The sequence below is a fragment of the Lepus europaeus genome, chromosome 11 (assembly GCF_033115175.1).
Source record: "Lepus europaeus isolate LE1 chromosome 11, mLepTim1.pri, whole genome shotgun sequence".
Lineage (NCBI taxonomy): Eukaryota > Metazoa > Chordata > Mammalia > Lagomorpha > Leporidae > Lepus > Lepus europaeus.
This window is the reverse complement of record NC_084837.1, coordinates 53518705-53538677: the sequence shown is the minus strand read 5'-3', so window position 1 is coordinate 53538677 and position 19973 is coordinate 53518705. Positions and strand designations below refer to the sequence as shown.

General features: G+C 48.1%; 2 protein-coding genes across 4 annotated transcripts; one reads left to right on the top strand and one right to left on the bottom strand.

The window, feature by feature from the left end:
• Window positions 1–261: 261 nt before the first annotated feature.
• Window positions 262–3550, top strand: APEX1 (apurinic/apyrimidinic endodeoxyribonuclease 1). Of its 2 annotated transcripts, none has more exons than XM_062205538.1 (5): window positions 262–325; window positions 645–770; window positions 983–1167; window positions 2463–2655; window positions 2791–3550. In XM_062205538.1, the coding sequence occupies exons 2-5, from the start codon at window positions 713–715 to the stop codon at window positions 3306–3308; spliced, it is 954 nt and encodes a 317-aa protein (XP_062061522.1). In that variant the 5' UTR covers window positions 262–325; window positions 645–712; the 3' UTR covers window positions 3309–3550. The 2 variants fall into 2 exon arrangements, with proteins under 2 accessions (XP_062061522.1, XP_062061521.1); XM_062205537.1 differs by having other exon boundaries at window positions 266–353.
• A 91-nt stretch (window positions 3551–3641) lies between these two features.
• PIP4P1 (phosphatidylinositol-4,5-bisphosphate 4-phosphatase 1) lies at window positions 3642–6993 on the bottom strand. Of its 2 annotated transcripts, none has more exons than XM_062205533.1 (7): window positions 6750–6993; window positions 6248–6438; window positions 5778–5884; window positions 5300–5405; window positions 5090–5142; window positions 4914–5004; window positions 3642–4465 (listed from the first exon to the last, which is right to left on the bottom strand). In XM_062205533.1, exons 1-7 carry the CDS (start codon window positions 6910–6912, stop codon window positions 4322–4324), a joined length of 855 nt encoding a protein of 284 aa, XP_062061517.1. In that variant the 5' UTR covers window positions 6913–6993; the 3' UTR covers window positions 3642–4321. The 2 variants fall into 2 exon arrangements, with proteins under 2 accessions (XP_062061517.1, XP_062061518.1); XM_062205534.1 differs by having other exon boundaries at window positions 6771–6993.
• Window positions 6994–19973: the final 12980 nt, after the last annotated feature.

Here is a 19973-nt window from a genome sequence, read left to right as displayed (position 1 = left end):
CTGAGCCGGCCTCTGCGCCGACCCTGCCTAGTCCACTCCCCCGCCTCTCTCCTGCGGCCCAGCCCAGTCGCTGCCACTGAGCTTCTGCCCCCTCGCACAGCGCCGGCTCCTTCGGTCGGGGCGGCAGTAGGAGCCGTACATCAGGCACGAACGTGAACAGCCCAAGAACGGAGCCTTGGGACCTTCAGCCCTCCGCGGAGTGAGAGGGGAGTGCCAGAGTCTCCATCACGTGGTGGCAGACGGCCCAATCACGCGCGGCCCCGCGTCACGTGACCACGCCAGTGACCCACGTGGGCGTCCAGCGTGCTCCCTTCTTTGTGCTCGGGTAAGGAGCCAGGCTGGGGCAGTAGCAGGTGAGGTGCAGCGCTGCGTTTTTGCATGTTGGAGGGGCCTCCGCTAGCTGCCTCAGGGGACCTTTAGTTAAGGTCTCCCGTTGGCCGTAGAGCGGATCTCGCGGTGATTCAAACGCTCTATGGGTAGATCTAGTTGGGAAGTGAGTGAACCGCCGAAGGCCTGATGCACCGAGGCGGGGGCCGGATTCAGAGATTATGTGGTTTGAAAGGCGGGACTTAGTGCGGGAGCCGTCCAGGGGAGGAGTTTTCTCCCCAGCCTTCGCCGGCTGAACCGTATCTTTGCATCCTTAGGCATCGCGGTGAAGACACTGCTTCGGTGGTCGACGTGGTTCGGGTGCCGAAGGGCGATCGTTACAGGCATGCCAAAGCGAGGGAAGAAGGGGGCCGCGGCAGAAGACGGGGAGGAGCCCAAGACGGGTGAGAGTGAAGCGGCCCCTCTCCCTGCCAGCCGCGGTGGGCGGGGTGGGGGGTGGGGGCTGCTTCTAAGTCCCGTTAGCTGTGGGCCGACTCGCATCGGGTGCAGGAACTCGGGGAAGTCGCGCTAACCGCAGGGCCGCGGTGCGTTTGCCTTGGACTCTGACTCGATGTTGGAAACCTCCAGCTCTTATCCCTGCGTATTATTCTTGTAGAGCCAGAGGCCAAGAAGGCTAAGACGGGAGCGAAGAAAAATGAAAAAGAGGCAGGAGAGGGCCCCGTACTGTATGAGGACCCCCCAGACCAGAAAACCTCACCTAGCGGCAAAGCTGCCACACTGAAGATCTGCTCCTGGAACGTGGATGGGCTTCGAGCCTGGATTAAGAAGAAAGGCTTGGATGTGAGTGGAATTCAAATTTCATGCTGAATGGTCTCGGGGCTTCATTAGCTTCTTTTCATTTTAGTGCCCAGGATGTAACATTTTTATTTTTCTCCTTTCTTTTTTTGTGGGAGAAGTACAAGGGGCACTGAACCAAGACTTGCTGGAATGTCCATTCCTTCATTGCTATTGCCGTTCTTACTAATGTATCCTTCCTCCGACTGTTGCAAAAACCTCTGTGCTGGACAGCCTCCGTTTTAGCTCCAGAATACCCTCCATTCTAGGAACTAGCACATCCTCTATTCCCATATCTACTGCTTAAAAGTCTTAGCCGCCCTTGTGATGGCGCTTAGGTTTCATCCTGAGCAAGCCAGACAGCATAAAGGATTGTAAATCAGGGCTTCTGTTGGGTTCAGTCCCACCTTTTTTTTTTTTTTTTTTTTTTTTAAGATTTATCCATTTGTTTGAAAGGCAGAGTTACAGAGAGAAAGAGGTCTTCCATCCGATGGTTCACTCCCCAATTGACTGCAACGGCCGAAGCTGCGCCGATCCGAAGCCAGGATCTTCTTCTGGGTCTCCCACACCGGTGCAGGGGCACAAGGACTTGGGCCATCTTCTACTGCTTTACCAGGCCATAACAGAGAGCTGCATCAGAAGTGGAGCAGCTGCTGGCCGTTGCAGCCATCTGGGGAGTGAACCAGCAGATGGAAGACCTTTCTGTCTGTACCTCTTTCAAATAAAATAAATTGAGTGCTGGCCCCTCAGCAAGACCTTGCGCTTCAACATGCTCAAGGTCACCAAGGCCGCTGACACCAAGAAGCAGTTAGAAGTTCTGAGACCAACGCCCACCTGCTCCCCAGAGAAATAAAGCTATTTTCCCACTCAAAAAAAAAAAAAAAAAAAGAAAGAAAGAAAGAAAGAAGCAGCCAGATCTTGAACTGGTGCCCATATGGGATGCTGGCGCTTCAGGAGGGCGTTAACCCGCTGTGCCACAGCGCTGGCCTCTGTCCCCACCTTATTAACAGTTTCTTCCCCAGAATTGTACTTAAAAACCCCTCTAACACCAGCCCATTTGGGTTTTTTCCTCTCTTGGAAGGCCCCCTCCATGCTGTTGTGGCTGGAGGTCTTTGACTAATAAATCTTGCTTTTTAAAACACAATCTCCTTAGTGTAGCATGTAAGATTTTTTTCTTACCTCCTTCCATTTTCAGTTACAATAATTGTCCAAGTTTTGTGCTGCTACACAGAGCTGCTTATGCACATGGATTGAGTAAATGTCTCCTGAGCTGATGTGTTTTCCCCCTTTTCCACTCCCAGTGGATAAAGGAAGAAGCCCCAGATATTCTGTGCCTCCAGGAGACCAAGTGTTCAGAGAACAAGCTGCCAGCTGAACTTCAGGAGTTGCCTGGATTACCTCACCAGTACTGGTCAGCTCCTTCAGACAAGGAAGGATACAGTGGGGTGGGCCTCCTTTCCCGCCAGTGCCCGCTCAAGGTCTCCTACGGCATTGGTAAGAGCCTGCTGCCCCCAGTGCCTGAGTGCTTCCAGAACTGCTAATACTGTCCTGGCCCCACTCCGATTCCTTTCTTCCCTGCCTTCTCTTCGTGCAGTTCTTTATGCTGATTCTTTTGCACTGATTTTGTAGGTGAGGAAGAACACGATCAGGAAGGCCGGGTGATTGTGGCTGAATTTGATGCATTCGTGCTGGTAACAGCCTACGTGCCTAACGCGGGCCGTGGTCTGGTAAGGTTGGAGTACCGCCAGCGCTGGGACGAAGCCTTCCGAAAGTTCCTGAAGGGCTTGGCTTCCCGCAAGCCTCTTGTGCTATGTGGAGACCTCAACGTGGCGCATGAAGAAATTGACCTTCGCAACCCCAAGGGGAACAAAAAGAATGCTGGCTTCACTCCACAGGAGCGCCAAGGCTTTGGGGAATTGCTGCAGGCTGTGCCACTGACCGACAGCTTTCGGCACCTCTACCCTGACACTGCTTATGCCTATACCTTTTGGACTTACATGATGAATGCCCGGTCCAAGAACGTTGGTTGGCGCCTTGATTACTTTTTGTTGTCCCACTCTCTACTCCCTGCCTTGTGTGACAGCAAGATCCGTTCCAAGGCCCTCGGCAGTGATCACTGTCCCATCACCCTATACCTGGCACTGTGACACCTCCCCCGGGTTACTTCCCAAAGTAGGATTCCCTCTCTAAAAGCTCTAGAGATATCTGCACTGTATTTTTCTTCTGTAAAAATATGAGTCCTCCAACTAGGCTCCTATGATGGACTTAGGTTTCTCCCAAAGCCCCTAAGGTTTTTATGTTTGTGAGTTCTGTGTCCCCCCCCACGTATGCTTTTTTTATTTCACAAAAAAAGCTGAACTATAAGTGAAAATAAATGCTCATAGTTTCAGCCTTGCTGTCTGTGTTTTACTCCTTCAAGGAACTGTAAATGGTGTCTCTCCTCTTTCCATACATACAAGTTACCAAAGAGAAAAGGGTAGTCATGACCTTCTTTATTTACAAGCACAGGGTGAGTCCCTAACCTCCCCCAAGACAGCAGTCCTACCCAGCCCAGTTAAATACTGCAACTGGGGGGCAGGGAAGGTTTGAAGGAGTTCAGGGAAGTACAGGACTAGGGGAACGTACCCCAAATTAAATAGTTATATACACACCAGTTCCTGTGGTTCTGTACAAAGCAGCGGCTGACCCCAACCCCATAGGACATGGAATGTGGGAGAGGATACAGGGTACTGAGGCCAGAGCCAGCCCCTGGTGAAGTGCAATAGCAGCAGCAAGGTCCTAATGGTGCAAAAGACGGAGGGGAACCCCTAGGGCTACCCACCCCCACCCTGCCCTGGAATGTGTAAGGGACAGGGATGGGTTCAGGGAGCACATAGGAAGAACTAGGCTAGAACCGTCTTGAGGACCCAGGTTTAGGGGCGACGTTTTGCCTACTTCACCCTAAACTGCAGTCCTTGGAGGAAAGCAGATGGCCAGCAATGGTCTTACCCACCCCTCCAAATCAAGTGAGGGCCTGGTTCCTTCCTACCTCTCCCCAGGGAAAAGGAAGGCAGCTGCTTGGCTTCCTTACAGAAGCCCAGGGAGTCATCCCAGCTCCCTTGGTAGTGTCACTGTCCCCACCAGGGAGGGGCCAGGCACAGTCTGTGGGTCATCGTGGGGCTCAGGAGAAGTTCTGGACAGGGTGGCTGACCTTCATGCAGGCCCAATAGAGGGCCCGGCCCAAACACAGCACAGCCAACAGGATCACAAACGCCCAGGCTGCGTAGATGCCTCCATACCGCCGTGCATGCTTCCATGTGCCAAACTGACAAGGGGGAAGAAGAAGATGGGGTTACTGTTGACTGCCCACAACTTCCTGAAGCCCCAAGAACAGTAACAGAACTCAAATTTCAGTCCCTGCTCTCTCCATGCACAGCTACCTCCAGGGACCTTTCTAGGAGCAGGTCTGTTCAGCTCCCCTTGGGCAGGGGCATTCTCATACCATCCCAGACAGCCACGGAGTTTCTCTCCGTGTCTGACAATTGAGCCAGGCTTCCTAAGAGCAATTCAGCATCAACTGTTTCTATATCATGTTTTCCTCTACCCAGAGAGAATGGCTGTTTTTGCACTCCTTTGCTAACAGTAAAGACCAGCTCATCCACATCTTAAAACCCTCTACCCCCAGTTTCAGTTCTTCAGGGGACTCATTTCTCCAGCCTTAGCCTATGGAGACGAGGCTGAGGCATGAAAGGGGCTGGGTCAAGGTTACTCACAGCAAGGCCAGTAGCAGTGACCGCCAAGAGTAAACCAAGCAAGAAGCAACAGACACATCTCTTTCGTGGGTATCTGCGCCCAATAGATGACCTGTGGGGAGGCGAACACCTTGCAACGGGGCTGTAGTTTTATTTGACAGACCACCCAAGTACCAGTTCTGCCCATAGTCACTTACACTTTCCTGCAGTGAGGGCAACGCGCCAAGGTTCGGTCTGTGAACTCTGTCCACTATGGAGAAAGAAAAGCAGCTGAAGCAGGGTCTTCCTCCAGAGAACGTCAGAGCAGGGGAGGGTGGGAAATGCATCACAACGAACAAACTTCTGCTCTGCACACTCATGTTAACACCTAGCTTGTCCCCCAAGGCTTCCCAAACACCCCTCCTCACCAGGAAAGTGTTCTTGCAATGTCCACAGGTGACTCTGACACCCACAGGCTGTGGTTCTGGACTCAGAGGTCCTGGGTGCACGGGTCCCAGGTTGATGATTCTTTTGCTATATGTGAAAGAAAGTTTTTCATTCTAAGCATCCGCTATTCCTTCTTATCCCCCACCCCCTTCCTTTCTATCAAGTTCCTCTATTTCTAAGACATTTAAGATACTCCTTGAGGAAGCACCCAGCTTACATTTAAACTCGCCAATTCCTCTTTAATTTCACAGTAATGCGCTTGGAACCCAAAGCTCTCCATTCACCTAAAGGACACCATTTCACCCCAATGGTTTTACTGAGAAATGAGAAAATGGCTGTAACAGTACTGAAGCGCCATGTTCCATAGCTTTTCCTTCTAAACTCTCTATATACACTACCCGTTTTTCAGCTTTCCCAATTTTTCCCACCTAAGGTTGTTCCCCACCTAACGCCTCTCACCAGTAGGGCCGAGGACAGGCAATCCGCTGGGAAGTCACTTTGCAGATAAGGAGGCAGTTACAGGGACATCGGACATATTTTTTCCCTGGAGGTGCATTCTTGATGGGCTAGGGAATAACAGTGACATTAGCAAGCTAATCACTAATCCCAATGCCTTCCATTTCCCTCCAAAACCACTTCAAGGAGAAATCAGACACATCAGGCCCCAGCCAGGAAGGAGAAATGAAAGAGCACACATCACGAGATCTGCAAGTGAGAACTAGATTTCAGTAAGCAGGATAGGTACGAAGCAGGGGTGGTGCACGTTAGCTTTGGGGAGTGGCTTCTGGGGAAATGGCTGGGTGAGACTCCTGGAACCGAAACGCGAGCTTCGTGAAGAACACTGGCTCCTGCTTCGGTGGAGTCTGGAATCAAGAGATCAGAAAGAGGATCCAGGAAAACAGGGCCCGTGTTGTATGCATGTCACTCACAGTGGCTTCGTTGCAGACACCACATTTGACTACATGCTGATGCATCTTGCCTTCCACATTGATGAGAGAATGGCAGACTCGGCAGGTGATCATGGGGGCGCTCCCGCTATCCGGGCTGGTCAGCGGTGAGTAGGGGGGTGGGTCCTCCCCAGGCAACACAGCTGGGTGCCCCTCGGGGAACGGGGGGAATGCTGAGGAAGCAGATACAAAGAAAGCCTAGGGTCACTTACAGACACCCCAACAGACGCTCCACAGGAACTCTCTGAGCCTCAACCCTTCGGACCGAGCTCGGCGGGCTTCTCACAATCGCCCTTTCACTCAGCTTCCTCGAAATCCCCTTCCGTCCCCAGGCTCTGGTCGCGATTGCGGAGGGGCGGAAACCGCACCCCGTCACAGGTGCAACCGACCTGCACCTGCCGCTTGGACCCCGCCTCCACTCGGCCCCGCCCCTCGCCTCCACGCAGAGCACCCCCGGGAATAATTCGGACCCTCCCCGGCTTACCCTGGGGCGGGGCATGTTTACCGGCTCCGTACGGTGGTGCGGAGGGGGTCAGGCCTCCCCCGGGCCCAGCCCCACTCCCTCCCGGCCCCACTAAACCGTTGCCGCCAGCGCCTCCGTCGATGGGTTCGGACAGCAGCGGGGAACGCTCTCCATCTGCCGCCATGGCCGCTACCGCCGCCTCCCGCTCCGGTCAGCTATCGGGCTGCTTTCGCCGCCGCTGTCGCCGCAGCCGCCGCCGCCGCCGCTACCGGGTCCCCAGGGCGCCTGCGCGCCGCGCGCCCCGCAACCAGTGGTCTGCCCCGCCCCGTTCCGCCCCGCAGCACGTGATAGGCTGTTCCCGCCCCCGCCCGGCTATTATTCGTGGCGACAAGCCAATCGCTGGTCTGAGAAGGCAACTTTCCGCTTCCATTGGGTAGCGTCGTACGTATGTCAACTGTCACATGACCCCCCGGGAGCAGCTGAGCTTGCAAAAATCGCACGTGACTAGAGGTTCTGCTAGCCATTGGAAGCGTGGCCCATCGCGCTACCTCCAGACCAGGAGGTGGGGCCGGGCTGCTCCTGTTCTCTGGTCACGTGACTCGGGAAGCTACGCTGCCTCTGTTGCGCGGGAGACGTGACGCGTAACCTTCTCCTCATTGGCCTGAAGACACCCCTCAAACGCAGTCCTCCCTCTTTGCGCTGCAAGTGGCTTCGCGTTGGCTGGCGGTTTCCCTTCCTCCGTCCCGTGATCCTTGGGCAGCGACTGCATTGGCCCGCACTTAGCGCCAGAACGTGAAGGGCGTGGCGCAAGTGCTTCGAGGGAAGGGACAATGAGGGAGGGCGGGAGCCCGGGCTGTTCTCTGCCGCGGATGAAGGAACGGTAGGCTACAGTAGGCCACGTTAGGCACTCTAGTGGAAAAAATGCCTTTCAGAAGCCGAGGCCGGCGTTTGGCGCCCCGCTTGGGATGCCCACATCCCAAAGCAGACATTCTGTTGAGCGCTGGCCACTCTGCTTCGGATCCCGCTTCCTGCTAACACGCCTGGAAAACACTGGATAACGGTGGAAGTATTTGGGAGACCCGGATGAAGATCCTGCCTCCTGGCTCTACCCTAGCCCAGCCTTGGCTGTTGAGGGTGTTCAGAGAGTGAACCAGTGGATGGAAGCTCTCCCTTCCCTCCCATCCCAGTCTCATTTTTATGGACATTTTCTAAGATCATCACCCATCCTTTTTTGCAGAAATCAGTTCGAGGACAGGACACAAATTACCCTATCCCCATCGCTGATCAAATTGTGAAATTATCGTTTTGGAGTGTCTACACCATTAGAAGGAGATACAATTTTACTCAATTTTCTGGCTACTGACTCTTCCTACATTATGCATAATTGTTTGCTGGTTGAATTTACCAGTCAGATCCAAGGATATTTCAGTCTTTTCATCATGGCAGGTGGAACAGTTTCAGCTTTGTCCTCAGACAGGAAATCTGTAATGTAGGTTGCTCTAACAAGTGTTTTTAAATTCTCAGACATTTAAACATACAGCCTCTCCACCCACCCAGTCCTGTTGGTCCTGTCTTATTTATTTACCCATACTCAACTTTTCACAGCAGAGGAAATAAGACCATATCACTCCTTTTCAGGCCTATCCGGATTAGGGTTCTCTCCAAAACTGAAGGGAACCTGTTTTCTTTGTAATTTTAATGTTGAATGTAGTAAGATGGGGGCCTGCTGTCTAGGCAAGGAGCCCTTTGTTCTGAGAAGAATGAATTGAGCTGCCTTCCTTAATTGTTTAAGGGTGGAATGGGCAGACTATTATTTTGGGATTAATGATGGAGGGCAGGTAAAAATGAATCACTAGGAGGTCTTTGTTTTGCAGTGTTAGTGAAGTAATCTCCCTTAGTTAGGCAAATACAAGATCGGGAGAGCACCATAATTATAGGAAAGGAGAGTGGAGATGGGTCCTTGGTATCTTTGGTGTCCTCATCCGTGGAGTGGTTGTTGCAACAGCATTTAAGCCTGGCTTGTGTTGCCCCCATCCTATATGGGCCCGGGTTTGACTCCTTCTGTTTCCCGTCCAGCTTGCTGCTAATGCACCCTCTGATACATGAGGTGATGTCTTAAGCAGTTGGGTCTCTGCTACTCAGATGCTACTACTCAAAGCCTTCCGGCTTTGGCTTGGCTCAGCCCCGGCTGTTGTTGGCTGTTGTGGATGGAAAATCTCTCTGTGTCAATCCATCTTTCAAAGAAAGAAAGATTTGTCTGACTGAACATGTGCACTTTTTTCCTTGTTGTTATTCTCTAAGTAATGCAACATAACAAGTTACATAGCATTTACATTGTGTTAGGTATTAGAAGTAATTGAAGAATGATTTAAAGTATTCAGGAGATAGTGCATATGTTAAATTGCAGTGCTGTGCCATTTTATGTAAGGGACCTGAGCATCCACAGAGATTGGTATTCTCATGGGTGCTGGAACCAAGCCATCTTCCCCACCCCCTACCTCATCCACAGATACCAAGATGTCAAAGGGAGGTAGTCCTGAGTACATGCTCTTAGGAAATATCTGGTTGCTAAGAATGGCAGCATTTTCAGTTCTATGAGAGGTGGAGTCTCTTTGAGAATAGTGCTGAGATGACTGCTTTTTCCTGAAGAACCCCTGGGATAAGCATTCTGCCTGACCCCTTCCCAGAAACAAGTGTAACCTTGAGGGTCAACCAATAAGCAAAGGGGCAGTGCCCTGCCAGCCCTCTTCCCTCCCCAGCGGTGTCATGTGGTTTTTATGGCATCCTGAACCACAGCTGGGTTTTACTCAAGTCATAACCCAGTTGTGACAGGCTTAAGTATGGGAAACAACAGGAAATTGAGAAAAAAGTGAACTCTGAAGACGGTGACCAATTTGGCTAGAAGCCTCTCCACTGAGCCCAACATTGAAGACAATGCAGCCAGCCTCAGAGATATAAAATGAGGCTCCACCTCTGTCCCAGAAGCTGTGGGACAGGAGCTAGACACTTCACATGTATTCTGATTGCTTTTCCCAGACCAGCTTAGACTTAGAAGCTAGTGTCCTTCCAGCCTTTAGGTCTTCCACTTCCACTTAACTAAAAAACTTTTTTACAATTTTTTTTTAAGATCTATTTATTTGAAAGAGTCACACAAAGAGAGGAAGAGATAGACAAATCTTTCATCCACTTGTTCACTCCCCAAGTGGCTGCAATGGCTGGGCTGGGCCAGGCCAAAGCTAGGAGCCAGGAGCTTCTTCCAAGTCTCCCAAGTGGGTGCAGGGGCTCAAGCACTTGGGTCATTTGCTGCTGTTTTTCCAAGCACATTAGCACGGAGCTGAATCAGTAGTGGAGCAGCCAGATCTCAAACTGGAACCCATATGGGATGTTGGCATTGTAGGAGGTGGCTTTACACACTATGCTACATACAATGTGGGTCCCACTAAAGAACTTCTTGACACAGCCTAGGGAAGGGATTATAGCTCTAAAAGAGACAGGCTAGTCGGCTGCTCTTCCTGCTTTTATGGCACACAAATGGGGTCAGCCATCTGGGGAGTGAACCAGAAGATGGTTCTCTAGGTATCTCTGCCTTTCAAATAAATAAGTAAATCCTTTTTAAAATATTTATTCATTTATTTGAAAGTCAGGGTTACACAGAGAGAGAAGGAGAGGCAGAGAGAGGTCTTCCATCTGCTGGTTCACTCCACAGTTGGCTACAACAGCTGGAGCTGTGCCAGTCAGAAGCCTTGTACCTGGAGCTTCCTCCTGGTTTTCCCATGTGGGTGCAGGGGCCAAAGGACTTGGTTCATCTTCTACTGCTTTCCCAGGCCATAGCAGAGAGCTGGATCAGAAGTGGAGCAGCGGGGACTCAAACCGGCACCCATATGGGATGCCAGCACTGCAGGCAGCGGCTTTACCCACTATGCCACAGCACGGGCCCCAGTAAATAAATCTTTAAAATCTTTCTTCTCTCTCTATCTCTGCCTTTCAAATACATAAATAAATCTTTAAAAAAAAAAAAAAAAGATGGCACACAAATGCTCAAGTATTCACTTTGGGGTTGCATAGGCTTCATTACTCATACCCTGGTTATACATACAACCCCAAAACTGCTTTTGTGACTCCCCTACCCTCATCCAAGTTATATTTGATGTTCATTTAAATCTAGTTTTATCTATATAAAACTGAGGAGAGAGATGGAGAATGGAATACCAAGGATCCCACTGGAGTGGCTGAGTAGAAATGTCTCATGTTGATTTTTTTTTTTTCTTTTTGTAGTTTTGGCTTTAGGTGATGTTTTAATTTAGGTTAAATATAGAGGTGTGTGAATGGGAACTAAATGAAGTACATGTTAACCAACAGGAAAATATCTTCTCTGACAAATATGTGAGGTATGATGAAATAATCCCTGAAAATACTTTTAGATGCCTCTTAATCCCAGACTAAGCTGTGCCCAGGCAGGTGTGGGAAAGGATTAAGGGAAGTGCAGTTGCTCATAAAGTGCTCTTATGATGAAACCTGTTAGTAAAATGGTGACAATTTATGTCCTGGACACCATTCTAGGCTGTAGCCCCTCCACCACCATTGCTGGAAGCCAGGTGACCAGGTGGCCCAACCACAGGTGTCAACTCCAGCCCAACCCTGATGGGATTTGCTGTTCCTACTCCCTGCCCCCAGCAAAGGGACAACAGGACCTGCTTCCCACAACACATGCTCTCTCTGGACCTCTCTCTCTCAAACCCCCCCTCCCACTTTGCCCCTTCCCTCTGGCCTGTCAGATTTCCCCCATCAATAAACCCTTTCCCTTAACTCCAGTGTTTAGTGTGTTTTGTGGTGGCCTTGTGAAACCACTTGAGAGTAAGGCCCTTCAGGTCCTCAGCCCTAAAATTCCCTTGGAAGGCGCCATTGTTCTGCAGAAGCACTAATCACCTATGACCTTCAGTTCAGGGCAAAGCACTTTTAGGGGAGTCACAGATGTTACTTCCATAAACATGCAGCCAGAAGGTGATTGAAAGCAGCTAACTGGTCCAGGAGGGCCTCACTCACATGTGTGGTAGTCCTATGTCTGTCTCAGCTGGGCCTCTGTTTTTAAAGATTATTTAGGGGCTGGCCCTATGGTGTAGTGGATAAAGCTGCTGCCTGCAACACTGGCATCCCATGTGGCACTGGTTTGAGTCCTGGCTGTTCCACTTCCGATCCAACTCCTTGTTAATGCACCTGGGAAACTTGTGGAAGATGGCCCAAATCCTTGGGCCACTGCACCCACGTAGGAGACCCAGAAGAAGCTCCTGGATTCTGGCTTTGAATCAGCCCAGCTCCGGCCATTGCTGCCACATGGAGGGTGAACCAGCAAATGGAAAATCTGTCTCTCCCACTCTTTCACTGTAATTCCCCTTTTCAAATAAATAAATCTTTAAAAACCAAACAAAAAAAAAAGATCATTTATTTATTTGAAAAGCAGAGCAATAAAGGGATTTAATCTCCCATCTGCTGGGTTATTCCCCAAGTGGCTATAACAGCCAGGTCTAGGCCAAGCTGAAACCTGAAACCAGGAGCCAGGAACCCCATCCTGGTTTTCCACCTGAGTGGCAGGGGCCCAAGTATTCTTTCCAGGCACATTGGCTGGATCAGAAGCAGAGAAGCCAGGACTCAAACCAGCACTCTAATATGGAATGCTAGCTGCTTAACCCATTGCACCCCAATTCTGTCCCCATGGCTAGGCTTTTTATAGTGTGCTGATTCTTCAGGTAATGATCTGAGAGAGAGAAGCAAAGCATCTTCAGGTCTAGGCTCTGACACTATCACAACTTCATTACCATTTCTGGTGGTCATGGCAGGTAATAAAGCCTGCCCAGAAGCAGGCTTCACTTCCTTATGAGAACAGCTGCCAACGATTGAGGCCATATTTTTCAAACTACTGTAAATGGGCAGAGTCTCAGCAGCTAATACATCTACAAATACTGCCTAGATATCTACTCCTTGTGAAAGACAAGAAGCGAGTTCCTTTCCATAAGAAACTTATATTCAGGGCCAGGAGACATAATAATGTAAACATTGAAAATGTAAAATATTGACACTAGTGATCTTTTATTACATGGAAAAAATGTCATTACTAGAAATTTATGAGACAGCACATACTTCATAACAAATTAATTAAACAATGTAACACAAGTTTGGGGAAAGAAGAGATGACTTCTGCTAGTTAGAACAGCCAGAGAAAATGTTTAAAATATAAGGAAAAATGATTACATTGTTGTGCGTGGATAACTTGGATTTGAGTTCTGTCTTGACTAAGTCAACAGGCAGATGGATACAAAGAGTCGTGGTAGCATTTGTAACTTGCTCACAGTTAATAATGTGCTTTCATATCTGTACTGTTGGATTTCAGAACACACTGTGACATGAACAGACAAGCCAAGACTAACTTTTTTTTAATATTTATTTATTTGAAAGGCAGAGTTACAGAAAGGCAGAGGTGGGGAGGGGAGGGATGGAGAGAAAGAGAGAGAGAGAGAGGTCTTCCATCTACTGGTTCACTCCCCAAATGGCTGCAATGGCCAGAGCTGGGCCAACCTGAAGCCAGGAGCCAGGAGCTTCTTCCAGGTCTCCCACGCAGGTGCAGGGGCCCAAGGCCTTGGGCCATATTCCATTGCTTTCTCACGCCATAGCAGGGAGCAGGATTAGACATGGGAAGCCAGAACTTGAACCGGCACCCATATGGGATGCCAGCAGTGCAGGCTGCAGGTTTACCCAGTACACCTGGCTTGCCAAGACTATCTGTACTTCACAGATGTGAAAACTAAGACTCTGTAAGATATAGTCATTTATGCAGAGTGAAAAGTTAAAACAGAACTAAAACCAAGATCCTCTGGTTTATGGTTTAATGTTTTACGCTTCTATAATCTGCTCTGCAGATTGCAAAGGGCAGAAGTACAGAGGTAGCAGGGAGCAAGTTGCTTGGAATGGAGTCGTCTCTTGCTCAATGCCTGGCATGTAGAAGCTGTGTGATAAATGGTCATAAAATTAATTGACTAAATTATACCCTGTCGAGATAAATCTCCTAGGTATTTATCAAATATTGTTAGCTACAATTCCAAGCGGGGTAGAAATTCACCTGGGGCACATCAGTGTGGCTGGCATTAGTTCTGACTGGTTGGTGCCTATATTATATGAGTAAATCACTTTGTTATTATCTCTGGTAAATGCTGGGTATCAAATATTGCCTGGTTTTACTTATGATTTATTTGATTGAGAAAAATCAGGCTATGGAGGATTCTTAGTTTGCTAGCATGGCTATCCCAGATCACTACAAACTTGATGGCTGAAACAACAGATACTTATTTTCTCACACTTGTGGAGACTAGAAATCCAAGATCAAGGTATGAGTAGGTTTGTTTCTCTTAAGACTTCTCTTCTTGGCTTGCAGAAGTTTGCCTTTGTTTTATTTGAAAGGCAGAGAGACATAAAGAAAGAACTTCCATCTGCTTTTTTACTTCCCCAATGCCCACATCAGCCAGGGTTAGGCCAGGTCAAAGTCAGGAGCCCAAAGCACAGACTGGGTCTCCATGGATGGCAGAGACCCACGTACTTGAGCTATCATCTGCCAGCTCCCAGGGTGCACATTTGCAGGGAGCTGCACTCAAACAGAGCCAGGACTCAGATCCAGGCACTCCTGTATGGGATGTGAGTTTCCCAAGCAGCCTCTTAACTGCTCTGCCAACCACCCCAGGAAGCCACCTTCTTGCTGTGACCCTGATTTCTCTGCCCCTTCTTATAAGAACATCAGTCCTCTTGGACTATGGTCCCACCCGTGACCTCGCTTAATCTTAATTAGCTCTTTAAAGGCCTTATGTCCAAATACAGGCAAAATGGTGGTAGGCTTCAACATATGAGTATGGGGAGGGGGGAGCAGGGGACACAATTCAGTCCTTAACAGGAGGATATGAAAGGGAAACTTTAAAGATCTAGAAGCATTTTTTTTTTTTTTTTTTTTTTGGATAGGCAGAGTGGACAGTGAGAGAGAGAGAGAGAGAGAGAGAAAGGTCTTCCTTTTTCCGTTGGTTCACCCCTCAATGGCCTCTGCACCACGCTGATCCGAAGCCAGGAGCCAGGTGCTTCTCCTGGTCTCCCATGCGGGTGTAGGGCCCAAGCACTTGGGTCATCCTCCACTGCACTCCCGGGACACAGCAGAGAGCTAGACTGGAAGAAGAGCGTCCGGGACAGAATCCGGCACCCCGACCAGGACTAGAACCAGGGGTGCCAGCGCCGCAGGTGGAGGATTAGCCTATTGAGACGTGGCACCGGCCTAGAAGCATTTTTCTTCTGGCTTCCAACCAAGTAGTAACTAGTACAGTGTGTGAATGGGTAGAGTAGAGTGTGAAACATCTGCCTGACTTAGAGGACTCAGTGTAAGATTTGAGTTCTCTTCCCACAGATTTCACATACCCCTGTTTCCTTTTCCCGTTCCTGTATGGAAACAACACAGTCCATTAATCCATTTCCTGGGTAAAGAATGTTCCTGGTAATATGCAAAGTGAATTAACCAAGATGAAGGGTAAACAAGATGAGCTGTTGGTGTAGAATAGAGTGTACCCTGGCTGTAAGGGATTACTTACCTTAGTTTCTTTGGGCCTTTGCTCCCTTGTGTTTTGCCTTCCTGGCCACTGGGCCCCAGTTGTTTGTTTTGTTTTGTTTTGTTTAAATCCTTTCTGTTGATGAACAGATAGCGTCCCTATTTGGGAGCCACGGTCTTTGGAATTGAAGATACAAGCCTGTCCTTTCTCCCTACTTGGTTGTTCCTGCCACTGAGGGAGGCACAGCCAAGAGGGCCCAGACTTAGAAAAGACAAGGGTCTCTGCCACCCACATGGAGACCTAGATTGACTTCCTAGAGGCTAGCTGTTGCAGGCATTTGGGGAGTGAACCTGTAAATGGGAGAACTCTCTCTTTCTCACTCTCTGTCTCTCTCTCACTCTCTCTCTGCCTTTCAAGTATGTAAACTAAACAAATACATACCTTTTTTTTCTTTTACAAAAAGATTACAGAATGTGCTAGCTCCTGTAATTGTTTATAATATAAGTCACTATCTGAAGACATCTCCCTCCACAAAACAACATGGAGTGTCTGTAGAACCTGTCCCTGCCACTTCTGTTTTCAGTTTCTTTGATCTTGGAGATAGAGGATGGGCATATTAAAGTATATGCCTGGACGTAAGAGTCCTTCTGAAGATAAAAGGAATGATAAGAGGAGAGAAGAAAAGATAATAAGGCAGAGGCCTGCGCCGCGGCTCACTAGGCTAATCCTCCGCCTTGCAGCGCCGGCACACCGGGTTCGAGTCCCGGTCGGGGCACCGATCCTGTCCCGGTTGCCCCTCTTCCAGGCCAGCTCTCTGCCTGTGGCCAGGGAGTGCAGTGGAGGATGGCCCAAGTGCTTGGGCCCTGCACCCCATGGGAGACCAGGAGAAGCACCTGGCTCCTGCCATTGGATCAGCGCGGTGCGCCGGCCGCAGCGTGCCTACCGCGGCAGCCATTGGAGGGTGAACCAATGGCAAAAGGAAGACCTTTCTCTCTCTCTCTCACTGTCCACTCTGCCTGTAAAAAAAAAAAAAAAGAAAAAGATAATAAGGCAGAAATGAATTGTCATCACACTAAGGTTGGGGATTGTTTGGTTCCTGACTACAGTAACCCTAAAATTATCCTTATGCCAAAAGTACAGAGTACATCACAGTTACGGGTTCTGCTGTGTGGAAACAGAACAGCGGTGACTAGAAAAGCTAAGGACAGTGCTCTGCAGTAGGACTTTCTGCGATGATAGGAGCATTCTATGTCATGTGTGAGGGAGCCACTTGTGCTCTTGAGCAGCTGAAATGTAATTAGCATGACTAGGACACGGAATATTTACTATCATTTCATCTCATTTAGCTTTATTATGTCTAAATAGCCAGCTATGACTAGAAACTACTGTTCTCACAGTGTACTACTCCAGTTGGTGTTGATCTTTTGATGCAGTTCATGGTTAGGTGGGTCTAGAAAAGAGAGAAACTCAGAGAGAGGAGGAAATAAGAAGAACCGTCATTTCCTATGTGTTTATTGTAACACTAGGCACAGTGGAAACACTGAACAGGTATTTATATAATCTTTATACAATAGTAAGCACTATTATTATCACCACTTTACAGATAAGAACACTGAGGCACAGTAGGAATTTACTTACCTAAGCGCACATGGCTGATAAGCATGGGAGAGAGAGGGAATTCATACACAGATAGTTTGATAACAGAGGCCATTCATTTACACTCCATAAATTCAGAGATGAAGTAGAAATGGAATAATTGTGGCTGTGATTCTAAACTCTGTGCCAAGGTATAAACTCACACAGACACCATGGAATATTTTTAAAACTAAACTAAAGGTAAAGGTAGCAATATTTTAAAGTTCTTGTCCACCGTGTGAATTAGTAGCTTGAGATAATTCAAATTTTGAGCATTAGTTTATGCTACATTCCTTCTGATGACAAAATATCTTTGCAAAACTGGTTTTAGGAGATGGTTCTGATAATAATACTGTGTGGAAAATAGCATGGAACAGTAAATCAGGGTGGCTAGGTTGGATTCCAATGTCTGAGAAATTGTACAGTGTCAAGTAGGTGCATATATCCCATGAGTAAGTACTTGTAGTTTTCTTAAGAATAAAATAAATTTTTTTCTCTTTTAGTTTGTGCATATTTTTTTTTCCAAATGACTAGTAAGCCTTCAGGAGAAAATTACTTAAAAGTCCAGCTCTCTGCTGTGGCCCGGGAGTGCAGTGGAGGATGGCCCAAGTGCTTGGGCCCTGCACCCGCATGGGAGACCAGAAGAGGCACTTGGCTCCTGGCTTCGGATTAGCGTGGTGCAGAGGCCATTGGGGGGTGAACCAATAGAAAAGGAAGACCTTTCTCACTGTCACTTTCTCTCACTGTCCACTCTGCCTGTCAAAACAAAAACAAAAGAAAACTGTTAAGTATTTCTTTTGACCTAGAAGTGCTGTGAAATATTTTGAGAACCTAAGAGCACTGTGAACTGGGAAGTCTAGACTGGGGTGTTGAAAACAGATCAAAGTGTGGCAGGTACTGTGGCATAGTGGGTAAAGCCACTGCCTACAGTATTGGCAACCTATATGGGCACAGGTTTGAGTCCCGGCTGCTCCACTTCTGATCCACCTCTCTGCTGTGGCCTGGAAAAGCAGTAGAAGATAGCCCAAGTCCTTGGGCCCCTGCACTCCCGTGGGAGACCCGGAAGAAGCTCCTGGCTCCTGGCTTCAGATCGCCGCAGCTCCAGCCAGTTGTGGTCAACTGGGGAGTGAACCAGTGGATGGAAGACCTCTCTCTCTCTCTCTCTCTCTCTCTCTGCCTCTCCTTCTCTCTGTGTGTGTAACTCTGACTTTCAAATAAATAAATAAGTCTTTTAAAAAAGAAAACAGATCAAAGCAATCTTATAGGAATAGAGTGTGGGGATTTGGTTTGAGATGGCCTCCAGGAAAATAATAGGCATTTATTGGGCAATTTTGGCATTTGGCCATCAAGGCTTTGTGTTCATAAAATACCCCAATCTATACCCTTTAGTAGTTGAAACCCTTTGAGGAAAGTAAGAGATGTAAAAATGATTTGCCAAGGACAGGTGTAGGACAGGACCCCAGGTAGGGTTTAATATCCCCCAGAGATTGGGTGCCCTTGTTTGATAGATCACAAATAAAGATGTGGTCTGCAGAGGCCTGCTAGAGACGGGGGAGAGAAGTGGGAAGGAAGGGACAGGAAAGCATGATTTGTGGGAACTAAATTATAGCTAGATGGGAGTAAGAAGTTCTAGGGTTCCATCACACAGAAGGGCAACTACAGATAATGATAACATACTGTTTATTTTTTTAAAAAAGAAAAGACTATTTGTAGTACACAATTAAAGAGATTGACTGCCTAAGTGTATTCAGAAACAAGGTTATTGAACTTGGATCAGAGAGTTAAGTATGTCATGAACTTCAGAAGGTTATATCACCCTGGCCAAGATGTGGTCTGGGAAACTGTCTTTGCTAGTCACATAAATGTGCATTTCTTTGGTAGGATGTTTATATACAAGGAGTCCTCAAAAAGTTCATAGAAAGTGCGTATTATTTTCCTTTTTTATGTGAATGTATTTTCCCTTTTTTATGTGAATTTTAGTGCATATTATTTAAAGCAAGCACATGGATTTCAAAACGTATTTCACCAAGATAAACTTATTTTTTAAATCCCTCATACATACTGACTATTCCTCACAGGCTGCTGGAGGAACACTGCGGAAGACTAAGCCTTGCCCCAGTTTTCATTTTGTAGAAATATCACAGACCATCTTTTGTTTGCACACACTCACTTCAGGTAGAGTCCACTAAAGTGAGTTGGATAGGTTTGCACTTCTTAGTTATAATCAAGCTCCAGTCCTGACTTTGTGTGAACTGGATTAGATTTGGGACTTTTTTTTTTTTTTTTTTTTTTACAGGGAGAGTGGATAGTGAGAGAGAGAGACAGAGAGAAAGGTCTTCCTTTTTGCCATTGGTTCACCCTCCAATGGCCGCTGTGGCTGGCGCATCTCGCTGATCCGAAGCCAGGAGCCAGGTGCTTCTCCTGGTCTCCCATGCGGGTTCAGGGCCCAGGGACTTGGGCCATCCTCCACTGCCTTCCTGGGCCATAGCAGAGAGCTGGCCTGGAAGAGGGGCAACCGGGATAGAATCCGGCGCCCCCACCAGGACTAGAACCCGGTGTGCCGGTGCCATAAGCCACGGCGCCGGCCTAGATTTGGGGCATTTAAAAAACATCTTCAGTAATCAAATGCATAGATATTTTCCTGGCCTTTTTTTTTTTTTTTTACCTGTGACTGATCTCCCTCCTTGAAAACAATGTCTTCAATGTTTCAATACTTCATAGTCTCATTAGTAAAGTGAATCTTTAGCTTTAGTCATCCTCTGGTTACCTTTGCTAAAATTATGGGATGTATAAGGACAATAATAAAACAACTATGTGCCAGAAAAATCTATCTATTTGGCATTGGGCTCACTTCTTTACATACTTTTGTTTTTTGTTCTTTTTTTCTATACCAATACTGTTTTGGAATTATGTCCATAGCTCTAAGAGTTCAGGTGCATAGTAGATGCTAAAAATATTTGTTAAATGCATGGGAAAAACCAGCTTGGAAAACAGTGACTCGTGCTATGGTGATGGGTAAAATGGCAAGCATCAACCTTTA

What these genes read in the sequence shown, in the direction of transcription:
- APEX1 (XM_062205538.1), top strand. Translation starts at nt 713, where the DNA reads ATGCCAAAGCGAGGGAAGAAGGGGGCCGCGGCAGAAGACGGGGAGGAG. An exon ending in TTAAGAAGAAAGGCTTGGAT is followed by an intron (nt 1,168 to 2,462) that starts GTGAGTGGAATT and finishes TTCCACTCCCAG; the next exon opens with TGGATAAAGGAAGAAGCCCC. An exon ending in CAAGGTCTCCTACGGCATTG is followed by an intron (nt 2,656 to 2,790) that starts GTAAGAGCCTGC and finishes CTGATTTTGTAG; the next exon opens with GTGAGGAAGAACACGATCAG.
- PIP4P1 (XM_062205533.1), bottom strand. Translation starts at nt 6,912, where the DNA reads ATGGCGGCAGATGGAGAGCGTTCCCCGCTGCTGTCCGAACCCATCGAC. An exon ending in GTGTCTGCAACGAAGCCACT is followed by an intron (nt 5,885 to 6,247) that starts GTGAGTGACATG and finishes GTTATTCCCTAG; the next exon opens with CCCATCAAGAATGCACCTCC. An exon ending in TGCCCTCACTGCAGGAAAGT is followed by an intron (nt 5,005 to 5,089) that starts GTAAGTGACTAT and finishes GCCTCCCCACAG; the next exon opens with GTCATCTATTGGGCGCAGAT.